Source organism: Mixophyes fleayi, chromosome 9, assembly GCF_038048845.1.
Source record: "Mixophyes fleayi isolate aMixFle1 chromosome 9, aMixFle1.hap1, whole genome shotgun sequence".
NCBI classification, from domain to species: Eukaryota; Metazoa; Chordata; class Amphibia; order Anura; family Limnodynastidae; genus Mixophyes; species Mixophyes fleayi.
In genome coordinates this window covers 133,658,293-133,676,806 of record NC_134410.1, presented here as the reverse complement: position 1 = coordinate 133,676,806, position 18,514 = coordinate 133,658,293, and the positions used below count along the sequence as shown (strand labels likewise).

The 18,514-nt window shown below is 43.4% G+C and overlaps 2 protein-coding genes and 1 long non-coding RNA gene across 3 annotated transcripts in view; 2 read left to right on the top strand and 1 right to left on the bottom strand.

The window, feature by feature from the left end:
* Positions 1-5,174, top strand: part of CARD9 (caspase recruitment domain family member 9) — a 56,590-nt gene extending 51,416 nt beyond the window's left edge. Inside the window, exon 13 of the mRNA XM_075185841.1 lies at positions 3,349-5,174. Coding sequence (XP_075041942.1) covers positions 3,349-3,433 — 85 coding nt within the window. The 3' untranslated portion in view covers positions 3,434-5,174. The remainder of the gene's footprint in view (positions 1-3,348) is intronic.
* The window catches only part of LOC142101380 (uncharacterized), a 535,334-nt gene that overhangs the window by 29,948 nt on the left and 486,872 nt on the right, over positions 1-18,514 (bottom strand). The gene's annotated exons all lie outside the window — the stretch shown is intronic.
* Positions 13,085-18,514, top strand: part of DNLZ (DNL-type zinc finger) — an 11,097-nt gene continuing 5,667 nt past the window's right edge. Inside the window, exon 1 of the mRNA XM_075185838.1 lies at positions 13,085-13,359. Within this exon, the coding sequence (XP_075041939.1) occupies positions 13,111-13,359 (249 nt within the window). The 5' untranslated portion in view covers positions 13,085-13,110. The remainder of the gene's footprint in view (positions 13,360-18,514) is intronic.

The following is an 18,514-nucleotide window of genomic DNA, read 5'->3' as shown; positions in this document are numbered from 1 at the left end:
GTTACCTCTCTGGTGTTGCCTCTCTGGTGTTACCTCTCTGGTGTTGCCTCTCTGGTGTTGCCTCTCTGGTGTTGCCTCTCTGGTGTTGCCTCTCTGGTGTTGCCTCTCTGGTGTTGCCTCTCTGGTGTTGCCTCTCTGGTGTTGCCTCTCTGGTGTTACTTAGTGTTGCCTCTCTGGTGTTACTTGGTGTTACCTCTCTGGTGTTACTTGGTGTTACCTCTCTGGTGTTACTTGGTGTTACCTCTCTGGTGTTACTTGGTGTTACCTCTCTGGTGTTACGTCTCTGGTGTTACCTCTCTGGTGTTACCTAGTGTTACCTCTCTGGTGTTACCTAGTGTTACCTCTCTGGTGTTACCTAGTGTTACCTCTCTGGTGTTACTTAGTGTTACCTCTCTGGTGTTACTTAGTGTTACCTCTCTGGTGTTACTTAATGTTACCTCTCTGGTGTTACTTAATGTTACCTCTCTGGTGTTACATAGTGTTACATCTCTGGTGTTACATAGTGTTACCTCTCTGGTGTTACGTCTCTGGTGTTGCCTCTCTGGTGTTACCTCTCTGGTGTTGCCTCTCTGGTGTTGCCTCTCTGGTGTTACCTCTCTGGTGTTACCTAGTGTTACCTCTCTGGTGTTACTTAGTGTTACCTCTCTGGTGTTACTTAATGTTACCTCTCTGGTGTTACTTAATGTTACCTCTCTGGTGTTACTTAATGTTACCTCTCTGGTGTTACTTAATGTTACCTCTCTGGTGTTACATAGTGTTACATCTCTGGTGTTACATAGTGTTACCTCTCTGGTGTTACGTCTCTGGTGTTGCCTCTCTGGTGTTACGTCTCTGGTGTTGCCTCTCTGGTGTTACCTCTCTGGTGTTACATAGTGTTACCTCTCTGGTGTTACCTCTCTGGTGTTACCTCTCTGGTGTTACCTCTCTGGTGTTACCTCTCTGGTGTTACCTCTCTGGTGTTACGTCTCTGGTGTTGCCTCTCTGGTGTTACCTCTCTGGTGTTACCTAGTGTTACCTCTCTGGTGTTACTTAGTGTTACCTCTCTGGTGTTACTTAATGTTACCTCTCTGGTGTTACTTAATGTTACCTCTCTGGTGTTACTTAATGTTACCTCTCTGGTGTTACATAGTGTTACCTCTCTGGTGTTACCTCTCTGGTGTTACCTCTCTGGTGTTACATGGTGTTACCTCTCTGGTGTTACCTAGTGTTACCTCTCTGGTGTTACCTAGTGTTACCTCTCTGGTGTTACCTAGTGTTACCTCTCTGGTGTTACCTCTCTGGTGTTACCTAGTGTTACCTCTCTGGTGTTACCTCTCTGGTGTTACCTCTCTGGTGTTACCTCTCTGGTGTTACCTCTCTGGTGTTACTTAGTGTTACCTCTCTGGTGTTACTTAATGTTACCTCTCTGGTGTTACTTAATGTTACCTCTCTGGTGTTACCTAGTGTTACCTCTCTGGTGTTACCTAGTGTTACCTCTCTGGTGTTACCTAGTGTTACCTCTCTGGTGTTACCTAGTGTTACCTCTCTGGTGTTACGTCTCTGGTGTTACCTCTCTGGTGTTACTTAGTGTTACCTCTCTGGTGTTACTTAGTGTTACCTCTCTGGTGTTACTTAGTGTTACCTCTCTGGTGTTACTTAGTGTTACCTCTCTGGTGTTACTTAGTGTTACCTCTCTGGTGTTACTTAGTGTTACCTCTCTGGTGTTACTTAGTGTTACCTCTCTGGTGTTACTTAATGTTACCTCTCTGGTGTTACCTCTCTGGTGTTACCTCTCTGGTGTTACATAGTGTTACCTCTCTGGTGTTACATAGTGTTACCTCTCTGGTGTTACCTCTCTGGTGTTACCTCTCTGGTGTTACCTCTCTGGTGTTACCTCTCTGGTGTTACCTCTCTGGTGTTACGTCTCTGGTGTTACGTCTCTGGTGTTACTTAGTGTTACCTCTCTGGTGTTACATAGTGTTACCTCTCTGGTGTTACCTAGTGTTACCTCTCTGGTGTTACGTAGTGTTACCTCTCTGGTGTTACGTAGTGTTACCTCTCTGGTGTTACCTAGTGTTACCTCTCTGGTGTTACCTAGTGTTACCTCTCTGGTGTTACCTAGTGTTACCTCTCTGGTGTTACCTAGTGTTACCTCTCTGGTGTTACCTAGTGTTACCTCTCTGGTGTTACCTAGTGTTACCTCTCTGGTGTTACCTAGTGTTACCTCTCTGGTGTTACCTAGTGTTACCTCTCTGGTGTTACCTAGTGTTACCTCTCTGGTGTTACCTAGTGTTACCTCTCTGGTGTTACCTAGTGTTACCTCTCTGGTGTTACCTAGTGTTACCTCTCTGGTGTTACCTAGTGTTACCTCTCTGGTGTTACCTCTCTGGTGTTACCTCTCTGGTGTTACCTCTCTGGTGTTACCTCTCTGGTGTTACCTCGTGTTACCTCTCTAGTGTTACCTCGTGTTACCTCTCTAGTGTTACCTAGTGTTACCTCTCTGGTGTTACCTAGTGTTACCTCTCTGGTGTTACCTAGTGTTACCTCTCTGGTGTTACCTAGTGTTACCTCTCTGGTGTTACCTAGTGTTACCTCTCTGGTGTTACCTCTCTGGTGTTACCTCTCTGGTGTTACCTCTCTGGTGTTACCTCTCTGGTGTTACCTCTCTGGTGTTACATAGTGTTACCTCTCTGGTGTTACCTAGTGTTACCTCTCTGGTGTTACGTAGTGTTACCTCTCTGGTGTTACCTAGTGTTACCTCTCTGGTGTTACCTAGTGTTACCTCTCTGGTGTTACGTAGTGTTACCTCTCTGGTGTTACGTAGTGTTACCTCTCTGGTGTTACCTAGTGTTACCTCTCTGGTGTTACCTAGTGTTACCTCTCTGGTGTTACCTAGTGTTACCTCTCTGGTGTTACCTAGTGTTACCTCTCTGGTGTTACCTCTCTGGTGTTACCTCTCTGGTGTTACCTCTCTGGTGTTACCTCTCTGGTGTTACCTCTCTAGTGTTACCTCGTGTTACCTCTCTAGTGTTACCTAGTGTTACCTCTCTAGTGTTACCTAGTGTTACCTCTCTGGTGTTACCTAGTGTTACCTCTCTGGTGTTACATAGTGTTACCTCTCTGGTGTTACCTAGTGTTACCTCTCTGGTGTTACCTAGTGTTACCTCTCTGGTGTTACCTAGTGTTACCTCTCTGGTGTTACCTAGTGTTACCTCTCTGGTGTTACTGAAAAAATAATCTATTAATATGGAAAGTGTAAATCATAGCTTGTTCTCTGACTGTACAGCTGGATGAATTGTTCGTCAGTGGGTTGTCTCATGTTACCATAGACCACATGCTGTTATTACACTCTTTAATTATGTTTTGCAGAAAGTGGGCCCTGAGATTAAAAAATTGCTCTCAAACGTTGGTGGAATATTACACGACGGAAAGCGATACCGATGGGACTCCGTAGAACTATTCGGATTCACCTCTTGGCGCAGAGGTTGACTTAAGTGGAGACACCAGTAAACAGGATTGTGATTGGGTGAAAAGCGACTACAGAGGACATGCTAACAAAATATTGTTAATTACATTGATGTTAAAATGTGGTGCTGCTAAATGTGGTATTTTATACAGATATATTTATTATGTGAACGTAGAGTTGACCTTAAATATCTACAAGGACCTAGACAGTCTGCGTTACTCCTTCACGTCACGACCACTCCTTAGACAGATGTGTTCAGTGAATAATAATTGTACAATTTTCAATCCATATGTCTGAATGGACAGAATAGACAGATCTGCTTAATACAATTTCTGATAAAACAGTAACATTTCTGCAGTAAAAACATGTAGTGGGTGAGTAATATTGCTATAAAATGGCATGAAAATAAACACGTTCTTCCCTTCGGGTGGAGACAAAAAGCACTTTAAGCTGCGGTTCCTTCTAAATGAGATGAAATGACATCACATGTATGGAATCTTCTATCCAGAATGATACCCAAGCTTTTCTAGATAAGTATTTATTGTCCATACTTTACAGAACCATGTCTTGAATATGTTAAAATACGTTTTATTATGCCTTTCATAACTCTCTTTATTTTATTGCTTTGCGGTGCTCCTCACAGTGACTTGGAGCATTCAGTTATCATATATGTCTATATTTCCTGAGCAGCAACTTTCTTTCTTTCTGGTGTTCGGAATCTTCTCTGTAGTGGGGTTCCACATAAAGGAAGCCATAACTGTCTATGGTACATTGCAGGAAGAACACGGGGTGGAAACATTAACAGTGTTATGGATTTAGGGTTCCTGGGGTAGAATCACAAATAGGCAAATGTGTATAACAAATACACACAATGTTTGTGACAGGCACTCCTACAACTGCAGCGTAGTCTCACTAACAATACAATCTAAAATGCAAATCATAGAGTGTAACAAACATTGTTGTTCATGCATGAGATAGCTTACATTGGATCAGGAAAAGATCACTCTATACGGCTACTAGATTATACATATACACTATGGCCTGATTCATGTTTAGACTCACCTCTGTCTTAGAAAAAGAGCCCGGAACCTGAGCGTTATTCTGACCGTATTCAAAGATGCGCTTCGTTTTGAATGTGGGTCCAAGTATGCTGTCTGCTCTGTCTACATACAGCAAGTACTGATTAAACTGCAGACAAACTGAATCGAGAAAAAAATTCAACATTAAGGACAATTAATTAATGGGACACATATAGGGCCTGAATCACTAAGGAACGTACATACCGATACATGCCGCATTTCACGTTAAATCACACACTGAATGCCCAGAAACAAACTATACGCCAGTGACTGTAAGACCTCTGTCTGTCCATAGAGGGGGGAATGGACAAATGCACATAGTCAATAGTCAATGTACAGTAAGGGCGCGCCATGTGTCCAGCGCCCGGTTCAAGCGTCGGGCATCTCTACTCTCTAAACACCAGCTACATGTGGCGTGTAAGTGACGAGTGATAGTGATGACGGATGCAGCTAGAATGTGTCTGCAATCAAGTGCAACTGTAAAAATGCATTTTATGTACAGTAGACATTAATAACATCCTGATTAATGTATTTCATGGGGTAAAAAAACCAACAATATGTTACGGTTCAAATTGAACATATAGTGTAATTTTTTCATCTACTTGCAGTATACAGTGATCTTGTTCTATTCTAAATATAGGTTTTTTTCATGCAACAACGACAGCACCTGTTATATTCTACCTTTTGAAATTTAAATGTATAAAACAGTTGTATTAAGTGATACATTATTTATATTTTTTAAAACTATTTTTATATAAAAAAAAAATGTACTACATAAAATAAAACATTACTGATACAGAAATACTGTAGTGGTTTTACTTGTGAGTTCCCCAAATATACTGCTATCTACCACTGCTATTGAAATGCTCTAGCAACTGCCAAACATACTTCCAATCTCTCATTTCTGCTCAGGCTTCTAACCCCAAACACCTTGTAAATACATTAAAATCTCTTCTCACTCCTCCCACCCCAACCCGTTACCACTATCTGTGCCCAAGATCTTCCTCCTGCAAGGACAAGATCCGGCATGAAATGGTTTCATCTTCCTCGACAAACCACCAGCTGAATTCCTTCCCTGCACCTTCTTTTCATTTGATTGCAGAAATTAATGATTAATGATTTTAAGGGCCTGATTCATTCGTGATCTTATCTGCCGTTTTTTGCTTATCTTAAGCAAATCCACTCTGTGCATGCTAAGAAAAGGGAGACAAGAAACAAAATCCACTGCGTAAGTGAAGAATTTCTTAAGTTAAGATGAAAATCCATCTTAACTTCACTCTTATCTCCCCGTTTCTTCTTAAAATAAGCATCTTAACTTTTGCACAAGATAAGATCACTAATGAATCAGGCCCTAAATATCTTCTCTCTTCTTATCTTCCTACTCTACTACCCTCACTAATCAGTGGAGCCCTGTCTCATGTGCTTATCCCAATCTTAACTAAAATCTAAAAAAAAAAAAAGTTTCTAAATTGACCTGCAGCAATCAACCCTATAACAACGTCACCTATAGGGGTTACATACCAAATGATACAAAAAATACACTAGTGCAACAATTTCGCTGATGTGACATTAACAAATAAACAGGCAATAATAATGTCTCTAAAGTACAATTCTTTTCTTCTAGTGAAGTGTGATTTCTTCTTTTATTCTTGTGGTGTGTGCATGCAAAAAATAAAAATGAAATATGTTATAATCATCTGTGTAAACTATCAGTTTGAGAAGAAGGTATCTGAATTTTTGATCATCCATTTGTACAAAAAAGGAAGCACCAGTGTATGTATCCTCTTGTTTATGACCTGTATATATGGTAAAATATATAAACCAATATGTGATAAAAAATAAGGATATTTCACCCACTGAAAATAATATCAATAATAGGTGATGTAGGTTAAATAGATTTAAGATTCCTTCCACAGAAAACAATGTGAATTGCACAAGATAAAAAATTCATTCAGGTGAATCAATGATTATCCTGTGTGTGCTGGATGATAGTTTGTGAGGTGGAGCAGCCTGAAACAGGATAAGTCGAATGTTACCTACAACCCAATTGTATACAAATATTAATATAATAACATATACTACTAAATCAACAATAAAATGACTTCAAGATTGAATGATATCGGAGCCAAAACATAATGTGGGAAGCTATAAATACATTTTACAGCCAACCTATCTAAACATTAACACGCACCGTTGGTTCTTCAAAGTCGCAACCTCCTAAACATGGTGACCCTCATTAAACTTAGAGAGTCACAGAGGAATTGGTGGGAATTAATGCAAAGCAAACTATACGTTGCTCACTCTGTGGTCAGGTTAATAACCCAAAGCTGTCCACTACTCTCCTAGTGAGAAACCAATGTCAAAGAAGTTTCTTATACATTAATACCTGGCCCAATTCTACCCACTTCACTCTGGCTGGCCGCCCACGGGTGCCTTCCTAAGCCAGGGAAGTCTACCCAGTACCTTCTAAGGTTCTTGTTAGTCACTCAGGCAAATGCAGTTGGAAAAGTACAACACTACATTTATTGAAATAAAAACAATACTAGAATATTATGTACACACAGTGTCACACTCCGCTCTCCAGGTACCTCTACCCGAGCTTCTAAACACTGACTGTCCCTTTAATTTCTGTTACTAGTGCAGACTATTGGTCATGATCTGTACCTGTGATCATTAGACCTGTGTGCTGGTCATTGTTACTATTGGTCAGTCTTCCTTTCTTGCATTGCTGGTTCTTCAAGTCATACTCGTTACTCTGATGTCTCTGTTTGCATACCTGGTCCACTGCTCGTGGTAAACGCTATGATCTACACCTGTTACCTGTTCCACAATCCATGGCAAGCTGCTGTGTTCATCGCTGCTGTGTGGTCATCGCTGCTGTTTGCTGGATTTCCCTAATCTCTGCATACTGTTCCACTGTCCGTGGTAAACGCTATGATCTACACCTGTTACCTGTTCCACAATCCGTGGCAAGCTGCTGTGTTCATCGCTGCTGTGTGGTCATCGCTGCTGTGTTCATCGCTGCTGTGTGGTCATCGCTGCTGTTTGCTGGATTTCCCTAATCTCTGCATACTGTTCCACTACTCGTGGTAAACGCTATGATCTACATCTGTTACCTGTTCCACAATCCGTGGCAAGCTGCTGTGGTCATCGCTGCTGTTTGCTGGATTTCCCTAATCTCTGCATACTGTTCCACTACTCGTGGTAAACGCTATGATCTACACCTGTTACCTGTTCCACAATCCGTGGCAAGCTGCTGTGTTCATCGCTGCTGTGTGGTCATCGCCGCTGTTTGCTGGATTTCCCTAATCTCTGCATACTGGTCCACTGTCCGTGGTAAACGCTATGATCTACACCTGTTACCTGTTCCACAATCCGTGGCAAGCTGCTGTGTTCATCGCTGCTGTGTAGCCGTTGCTACTGTTTGCCGGACTCCTCCACCTTTCTGTACGCCTGTTCTATGCTTGTGGTAAAATGTTATGAACTTCATCTGTTCCCCGTTTGACCTACATTGCTGACTTTGTTACCTGTTCCAGTATCCGTGGTAAAACTGCTAGTTCTTGCTGCTGTTTCTTCATCACGATTGGACGCTGGACTGTTTGATTTCTGCATACCTATCCCACGGCTTGCGGTAACACGATGATTCACAGCTATTATCTATTTGGCCTGCATGTTGATTATTGTTCTCAGCTCCACAATTCGTATCAATCTGTGTCTATCCTGGCCGAATATGTTTGGACTTTGTTGATTCTTGTGCTTCAAGATTTCTGCTATTGAAGAATCTGATTACTGCATATGCAGCTTGTATTAATGAATGTTGCTGAAAGTCACTATTCCTGCAAGCCTTTGTGATCATCATTTGCAAAACACTCAAGTCTGCATTGAACTCTTGTATTAATATTTTATAATAAAACGGTAATCTTTGTTACCACCTTTGATGTCCGAATTGGATCATTCCTCTGCCATGTAACTTGTTCTCAGCTGTCACAGTGGCAACTTTCCTGGAGGGCTGCGACATGCAAGGTGGGAGCCGCAGAAGCCCATGTTCCCTTGCGGGAATCTCTGGTGAATACCACCTAGTTTGTTAGATTCCGCGCCTCCAGGGAAGTTTTAGTCAATACTCCTTGAGACAGCAGGATCTCACTTTATTATTCGTTAGCTATCCTGACACACAGTAAATAAATACCAGGCAGGTTTACCACATCATCTGTCCCTTACCCCACTAGCTTAAGGAGTTAGTCACCTGGCTGTCCAGACTTGATGACCTATGGATCTCTCTCAGCTGCATATGTAGACTCTGGTAGACTACGACAACTCAAAACCAGACCTTGCACCTTCCAACAATCAAATCACAGAATGAACACCTCTTTCCCCCTGGAGTGGCTCCTTATATCTAGGGTCTAATTTCCACAGAGCTTTCCCCTTTCTGGGCAAACCCCTGGGCCTCTCCTTGTTAAACATTGGTCAGTGCTGGACTAGGGGGGGGGGGGGGGGGGGTTGGAGAGGGGAGTGAAGATGAGCTGTCCTTCCACAGAACATCCCCTGCTAGATGCCCTGTCTGGAATAGTCTTCTGAGAACAATGGACACTAATTAGTTTTCCCCCTCCAGTATATTGCAACCTGATCCCTACCCATAACCCCCTGGCTGCACTTTAAAGACAATGAATAATAACCTCACTGCCACATCACCAATATACAATAAACAATATAGATATTTATAATGAGCTACAATGTCCCCTTATTCACATGTAATTAGACACTGCAGTTGTAGTTGTTGAGCTGGGCAACAAAAGCAAGAGCTATAAAAACTACTTTCTATAATCCAGATTATGTGAGAAACGAGGAACAGGATGGTTGCAGTGGTATCAAACTCGTTTTGTCACATATACCTCCCCCACTTTTTTAGCCCTTGTCTCCCAGTTGCTCCCTTGCCCCAAGTAAACCTTTCTCCCCCAAGTCCAAAGTCTCTGGCCTGCTGTGATTTCACCTGGGTCTGATGGTAAGGTAGACAGCAGTACATAGTTCCTCAATCTCCCACCAGGGTCCCATGGGCGGGTATATCAACCCATCTAGTGGTTACACTGTTATCACACTTGTTTTGTCACACCTGCAAAACAGCAAAGAGCAAAAGCGCTAATTATATAACAGAATTCACTTCTACCACTAAAAATGCAACATTAAGAAAAAAATAACATGTAGAACTATAGTTGTATGCTTCCAACAATGCCCATGTGGCCTTCCGTACATGGGCCAAACAATAATCTGGAGACGAGAACTGCAGAGCACGTCAGATACCAAGCAAAGAAAGCACAAGCACAGCGGATTAGAACACTTCTAGGGGTAAATGTATTAACCTCCGATTTCTGCAAGTCGCCGGAAATCGGCGACTTTACAAGCCATCACCGCTTTAAATTTTCACTGCAAAGTCGCCGATTTCTGGCGACTTGAAGAAATTGGAGGTTAATACATTTACCCCCTAGTGTCTTAGCTTTTTGCCCCAAATTGTTTATGTATATGACCTGGGGGAGTGACATGGGCGTAGTGGGAGAGTATAGTGAGAGCCATGTGTGACTGTGTCAGTGGAAGGAGACATGGAAGCTGTGTGAATGTTCAGTAACAATGGATGAAGCCTTGGCGGGCCGTAACTTTTTTTTCTTAATTTTGTCTCTACTTATGTCTTATTTTTATCTCTCCTTTCATTGGAAAAAATTCTTTCACATAATTTGCAGAACCTATCTCCAGCCCCCTCTACTCGTATAGTGGGTCTAATGTATTCCATAGTGGTAACAGTGACCCTAACAGGATATGCATTATGCAGTTCCATAAAATGTTTGAATACACTATGAGAACTAAGTATATTGAGATTGTTCCGCTTATGTTCTATCCTAATCCTTAAAGGTCTAGTCATTCTACCAACATATGGAAGTCCGCAAGGACACTGTAGGATATAAATTAAATAAATCACAACTACACAACTTTCTCCTGATACCTTTGAACTAACATGATGACATTTATTTTGCATAAGTTTACAGTTAGTACATATTTTTTGCCTTGACAACCATTGCCATTTCAAATTTACCCTGCAAAGTCGCCAAATATCCTAGACTTGCAAAAACCGCTGGTTAATACATTTATCCCCGGGAGTGAAATAAAGTACTGCTGTCTCGCCGAGATCCTCACATCTGTAAGGAGATATTAAACCCCTGCTACATGAGAAATATTGGTGTAGAGAGCTGCTACATCTAATGTAAGAAAGTAATCAAAGGTTTCCAGACAATATTACAAAGAGACTCTACAATGTGAGTGGTATCCATGATGTGGGACCTAAGCGAGACAATGAGATCCTGCAGATGATAATCAACATATTGTCATAAATTAGTGGTGGGGGACCCTACACCAGATACTATGGGACGCCCCGGGGGTGAAGTGAGGGATTTATTTATCTGGGAAAGGTGATCAAAAATAGGAACTACCGAGTGCTGAACAAACAGAAAGGGCCAGGAATCCTTGGATATGACCTCGGCCAGCAGACCATCCAAGACTGCCCTCAGCTCTCTCTGAAACAGAGCTGTGGGATCTCTATCAAGGAATCTACAGAACGATAGATAATCTACTTGTCTAAAAGCTTCCTTACTATAATCAACAGTATCTAAGATTACCACAGAATGAGCAACGTATAGTGAGCAATGTATAGTTTGCTTCTCAGCAATTCATACCAGTTCCTCTGTGGCTCACTAAGTTCATTGAGGGTCATCATGTTTAGGAGTTTGAGAGTTTGAAGCCCCAATGTTAATGTTGGGGTAGGTTGGCTGTAATATTTATTTATAGCTTACCACATTAGGTTTTGGTTCTAACATTATTAAATCTTGAAGTAATTTTATTGTTGATTTAGTAGTATATGTTATTATATTAATATTTTTTATATAATTGGATTGCAGGTAATGTTTAACTTATTCTGTCTCGGGCTGCTCAGTGTGACATGGATGTTTATATTGAAATATTAATAGATGGCTCCTTGCCTTTTTAAAAATGAGAGAGAGAGAGACACTAATGTAAATTTTGATAGCAGCCAATCAACCTACTAGTATGTTTTTGGAGTGTGGGAGGAAACCGGAGCACCCAGAAGAAATCCACACATACATGGGAAGAACATACAAACTCCACACAGATAAGGGCATGGTCAGGAATTGAACTCATGACCTCAGCGCTGTGAGGCAGAAGTGCTAACCACTGAGCCACCGTGCTGCCCACATGAATTAAACACTCAGCTGGCGCTCCTGGATTCAGTGGTCTTTGATTGGCAGCTTACAAGCCAAGGATGCTATAGAATACTGGTAATTGTAGTGCTTTATATTACTGATAAAGTCACTATTAGTGACAAAATTTATTAGAGAAAGGACATTTTGCTGGGGATGTGAATACTCATTGTTTCCCTCCCTGATTTCTATGTGAAATAAGAATTGCTTTAAAGACTTGTTATTAAACGTACTGAGATATTAATACGCTATCCGAAACAGCTGATCATTGGATACAGGAGTGAACAGCTATATACCCAACTCAACTCTCCCTCCATGGGCAGCACGGTGGCTTAGTGGTTAGCACTTCTGCCTCACAGCACTGGGGTCATGAGTTTGATTCCCAGCCATGGGTTTCCTTGGGGGCTCCAGTTTCCTCTCACACTCTAAAAACATACTAGTAGGTTAACTGGCTGCTATTAAATTGGCCTTAGTGATTGGTTGCGGAATGCATGGGATTGGATGGTCATGAGGGTCAATAACCTCACAGGAAGTCTGCTTTGTTCCAACATGAACTAAACTTCGAGCTACTTTAACCCCTAGAAGTTCAACACCTGAGCTATCTTCCACTATAGCCAGCACTTGCTTTAGACCAGGCCTGTCCAACCTGTGGCCCTCCAGATGTTGTGAAACTACAAGCCCCAGCATGCTTTGCCAGTAGACAAGCAGTTGATAGCTGGAAGGGCATGTTGGGATTTGTAGTTTTACAACACCTGGAGGGCCGCAGGTTGGACAGGCCTGGTTTAGACCATATCAATGTTTCTGTATTTATCTTTAGGACCATTGCATAATGATCAGCCACCCGGACACTCCTTACTTTTCCTAGAGGATCAGCAAAAGTTTGGTGGTTTTACAACAATCAAATAGTCTTCTGCAAAGCTGGGGCTTGTTATTCTACAACATCTGGAAAGCCACAGGATCTCAAAGTTTTTGTTTTTTAACATAAATGATTGAATTTTACCCAGTTTGGTGTAATTTTAAAATGAATTGAAAAGGGACTGTGGTGTAGGAGGAAATCCTGCAGTCTGCTGACATCTATACCTTTTATAAACAGTTATCATCATTTAATCATCCGTGGAAAACTCACTATATTAGTTAGAGATGCTCACTATACTGAAAACTAATTATAATATCATATTCCCAGACCTGTACCTATCATAGATATAATAAATATGAAATATATTTCAATTTCCCATTAATTGAACTGCCCCTATAAAAGATGGCCGCCGCTGGTCACCGCTCACTTCCGCCATTCGCCTGACAGCTTCCGGTCACGTGCGGAGCGGGGAACATGCTGCTAGCCAGGAGCTGGCGTTTAGTAGCCGCTTCCAGGAGTCTCAGCGGCCGCGCTGGGGTCAGAGTGCGGCGGGTATGTGAGGGGGTGTGTGGGCAACTCTGTCATGGCCGCCCAGCAGTGTGTGCGTCACTGTGCACCAGGGTGACCCCAATACACAGAGCTCTCTGCACCTCAACTCCACGTGGTGAGACGGCCGTGGGGGAGATCCAGTCCAGCCACTACCAGCTCGTCTACACCTGTAAGGTAGGTGCCCCTAGTGTCTGCTCATGTACACCTGTAAGGTATGTATCCCCTACTGTCTGCTCATATACACCTGTAAGGTAGGTGCTCCTACTGTCTGCTCATATACACCTGTAAGGTATGTACCCCCTAGTGTCTGCTCATATACACCTGTAAGGTATGTACCCCTAGTGTCTGCTCATATACACCTGTAAGGTATGTACCCCTACTGTCTGCTCATATACACCTGTAAGGTATGTACCCCTAGTGTCTGCTCATATACACCTGTAAGGTATGTACCCCTAGTGTCTGCTCATATACACCTGTAAGGTATGTACCCCTAGTGTCTGCTCATATACACCTGTAAGGTATGTACCCCTAGTGTCTGCTCACATACACCTGTAAGGTATGTACCCCTAGTGTCTGCTCATATACACCTGTAAGGTATGTACCCCTAGTGTCTGCTCATATACACCTGTAAGGTATGTACCCCTAGTGTCTGCTCATATACACCTGTAAGGTATGTATCCCCTACTGTCTGCTCATATACACCTGTAAGGTATGTGCTCCTAGTGTCTGCTCATGTACACCTGTAAGGTATGTACCCCTAGTGTCTGCTCATATACACCTGTAAGGTAGGTGACCCTAGTGTCTGCTCATGTACACCTGTAAGGTATGTACCCCTAGTGTCTGCTCATATACACCTGTAAGGTATGTGCTCCTAGTGTCTGCTCATGTACACCTGTAAGGTAGGTGCTCCTAGTGTCTGCTCATATACACCTGTAAGGTAGGTGACCCTAGTGTCTGCTCATGTACACCTGTAAGGTATGTACCCCTAGTGTCTGCTCATATACACCTGTAAGGTAGGTGCTCCTAGTGTCTGCTCATGTACACCTGTAAGGTATGTACCCCTAGTGTCTGCTCATATACACCTGTAAGGTATGTACCCCCTAGTGTCTGCTCATATACACCTGTAAGGTAGGTGCTCCTAGTGTCTGCTCATGTACACCTGTAAGGTAGGTGCTCCTAGTGTCTGCTCATATACACCTGTAAGGTAGGTGACCCTAGTGTCTGCTCATGTACACCTGTAAGGTATGTGCTCCTAGTGTCTGCTCATGTACACCTGTAAGGTATGTACCCCTAGTGTCTGCTCATATACACCTGTAAGGTATGTACCCCTAGTGTCTGCTCATATACACCTGTAAGGTATGTACCCCTAGTGTCTGCTCATATACACCTGTAAGGTATGTACCCCTAGTGTCTGCTCATATACACCTGTAAGGTATGTACCCCTAGTGTCTGCTCATATACACCTGTAAGGTAGGTGACCCTAGTGTCTGCTCATGTACACCTGTAAGGTATGTGCTCCTAGTGTCTGCTCATGTACACCTGTAAGGTATGTACCCCTAGTGTCTGCTCATATACACCTGTAAGGTATGTACCCCTAGTGTCTGCTCATGTACACCTGTAAGGTAGGTGCTCCTAGTGTCTGCTCATATACACCTGTAAGGTAGGTGACCCTAGTGTCTGCTCATGTACACCTGTAAGGTATGTGCTCCTAGTGTCTGCTCATGTACACCTGTAAGGTATGTACCCCTAGTGTCTGCTCATATACACCTGTAAGGTATGTACCCCTAGTGTCTGCTCATGTACACCTGTAAGGTATGTACCCCTAGTGTCTGCTCATATACACCTGTAAGGTATGTACCCCCTAGTGTCTGCTCATATACACCTGTAAGGTATGTACCCCCTAGTGTCTGCTCATATACACCTGTAAGGTATGTGCTCCTAGTGTCTGCTCATGTACACCTGTAAGGTAGGTGCTCCTAGTGTCTGCTCATGTACACCTGTAAGGTAGGTGACCCTAGTGTCTGCTCATGTACACCTGTAAGGTATGTGCTCCTAGTGTCTGCTCATGTACACCTGTAAGGTAGGTGCTCCTAGTGTCTGCTCATGTACACCTGTAAGGTAGGTGCTCCTAGTGTCTGCTCATGTACACCTGTAAGGTATGTACCCCTAGTGTCTGCTCATGTACACCTGTAAGGTATGTACCCCTAGTGTCTGCTCATATACACCTGTAAGGTAGGTGCTCCTAGTGTCTGCTCATGTACACCTGTAAGGTAGGTGACCCTAGTGTCTGCTCATGTACACCTGTAAGGTAGGTGCCCCTAGTGTCTGCTCATATACACCTGTAAGGTATGTACCCCTAGTGTCTGCTCATATACACCTGTAAGGTATGTACCCCCTACTGTCTGCTCATATACACCTGTAAGGTAGGTGCCCCTACTGTCTGCTCATATACACCTGTAAGGTAGGTGCCCCTACTGTCTGCTCATATACACCTGTAAGGTATGTACCCCTACTGTCTGCTCATATACACCTGTAAGGTATGTACCCCCTACTGTCTGCTCATGTACACCTGTAAGGTATGTACCCCTAGTGTCTGCTCATATACACCTGTAAGGTATGTACCCCTAGTGTCTGCTCATATACACCTGTAAGGTATGTACCCCTAGTGTCTGCTCATATACACCTGTAAGGTATGTACCCCTAGTGTCTGCTCATATACACCTGTAATGTATGTACCCCTAGTGTCTGCTCATATACACCTGTAATGTATGTACCCCTAGTGTCTGCTCATATACACCTGTAAGGTAGGTGCTCCTAGTGTCTGCTCATATACACCTGTAAGGTAGGTGCCCCTAGTGTCTGCTCATATACACCTGTAAGGTATGTACCCCCTACTGTCTGCTCATATACACCTGTAAGGTATGTACCCCCTACTGTCTGCTCATATACACCTGTAAGGTATGTACCCCCTAGTGTCTGCTCATATACACCTGTAAGGTAGGTGACTCTAGTGTCTGCTCATATACACCTGTAAGGTATGTACCCCTAGTGTCTGCTCATGTACACCTGTAAGGTATGTACCCCTAGTGTCTGCTCATGTACACCTGTAAGGTATGTACCCCTAGTGTCTGCTCATGTACACCTGTAAGGTATGTACCCCTAGTGTCTGCTCATGTACACCTGTAAGGTATGTACCCCTAGTGTCTGCTCATATACACCTGTAAGGTATGTACCCCTAGTGTCTGCTCATATACACCTGTAAGGTATGTACCCCTAGTGTCTGCTCATATACACCTGTAAGGTATGTACCCCTAGTGTCTGCTCATGTACACCTGTAAGGTATGTACCCCTAGTGTCTGCTCATGTACACCTGTAAGGTAGGTGATCCTAGTGTCTGCTCATGTACACCTGTAAGGTATGTACCCCCAGTGTCTGCTCATATACACCTGTAAGGTATGTACCCCTAGTGTCTGCTCATATACACCTGTAAGGTATGTACCCCTAGTGTCTGCTCATATACACCTGTAAGGTATGTACCCCTAGTGTCTGCTCATATACACCTGTAAGGTATGTACCCCTAGTGTCTGCTCATGTACACCTGTAAGGTATGTACCCCTAGTGTCTGCTCATGTACACCTGTAAGGTATGTACCCCCTAGTGTCTGCTCATATACACCTGTAAGGTATGTACCCCCTACTGTCTGCTCATATACACCTGTAAGGTATGTACCCCCTAGTGTCTGCTCATATACACCTGTAAGGTATGTACCCCCTACTGTCTGCTCATATACACCTGTAAGGTAGGTGCCCCTAGTGTCTGCTCATATACACCTGTAAGGTATGTACCCCCTACTGTCTGCTCATATACACCTGTAAGGTATGTACCCCCTACTGTCTGCTCATATACACCTGTAAGGTAGGTGATCCTAGTGTCTGCTCATATACACCTGTAAGGTATGTACCCCTAGTGTCTGCTCATATACACCTGTAAGGTATGTACCTCTAGTGTCTGCTCATATACACCTGTAAGGTATGTACCCCTAGTGTCTGCTCATATACACCTGTAAGGTATGTACCCCTAGTGTCTGCTCATATACACCTGTAAGGTATGTACCTCTAGTGTCTGCTCATGTACACCTGTAAGGTATGTACCCCTACTGTCTGCTCATATACACCTGTAAGGTATGTACCCCCTACTGTCTGCTCATATACACCTGTAAGGTATGTACCCCTAGTGTCTGCTCATATACACCTGTAAGGTATGTACCCCTAGTGTCTGCTCATATACACCTGTAAGGTATGTACCTCTAGTGTCTGCTCATATACACCTGTAAGGTATGTACCCCTAGTGTCTGCTCATATACACCTGTAAGGTATGTACCTCTAGTGTCTGCTCATATACACCTGTAAGGTATGTACCCCTAGTGTCTGCTCATATACACCTGTAAGGTATGTACCCCTAGTGTCTGCTCATATACACCTGTAAGGTATGTACCTCTAGTGTCTGCTCATGTACACCTGTAAGGTATGTACCCCTACTGTCTGCTCATGTACACCTGTAAGGTAGGTGCCCCTAGTGTCTGCTCATATACACCTGTAAGGTATGTGCCCCCTAGTGTCTGCTCATATACACCTGTAAGGTATGTACCCCTACTGTCTGCTCATATACACCTGTAAGGTATGTGCCCCTAGTGTCTGCTCATATACACCTGTAAGGTATGTACCCCTAGTGTCTGCTCATATACACCTGTAAGGTAGGTGCCCCTAGTGTCTGCTCATATACACCTGTAAGGTATGTGCCCCCTAGTGTCTGCTCATATACACCTGTAAGGTAGGTGCCCCTAGTGTCTGCTCATATACACCTGTAAGGTATGTACCCCTAGTGTCTGCTCATATACACCTGTAAGGTAGGTGCCCCTAGTGTCTGCTCATATACACCTGTAAGGTAGGTGCCCCCTAGTGTCTGCTCATATACACCTGTAAGGTAGGTGCCCCTAGTGTCTGCTCATATACACCTGTAAGGTATGTACCCCTAGTGTCTGCTCATATACACCTGTAAGGTAGGTGCCCCTAGTGTCTGCTCATATACACCTGTAAGGTAGGTGCCCCTAGTGTCTGCTCATGTACACCTGTAAGGTATGTACCCCCTAGTGTCTGCTCATGTACACCTGTAAGGTATGTACCCCTAGTGTCTGCTCATGTACACCTGTAAGGTATGTGCCCCTAGTGTCTGCTCATATACACCTGTAAGGTATGTACCCCTAGTGTCTGCTCATGTACACCTGTAAGGTATGTACCCCCTAGTGTCTGCTCATATACACCTGTAAGGA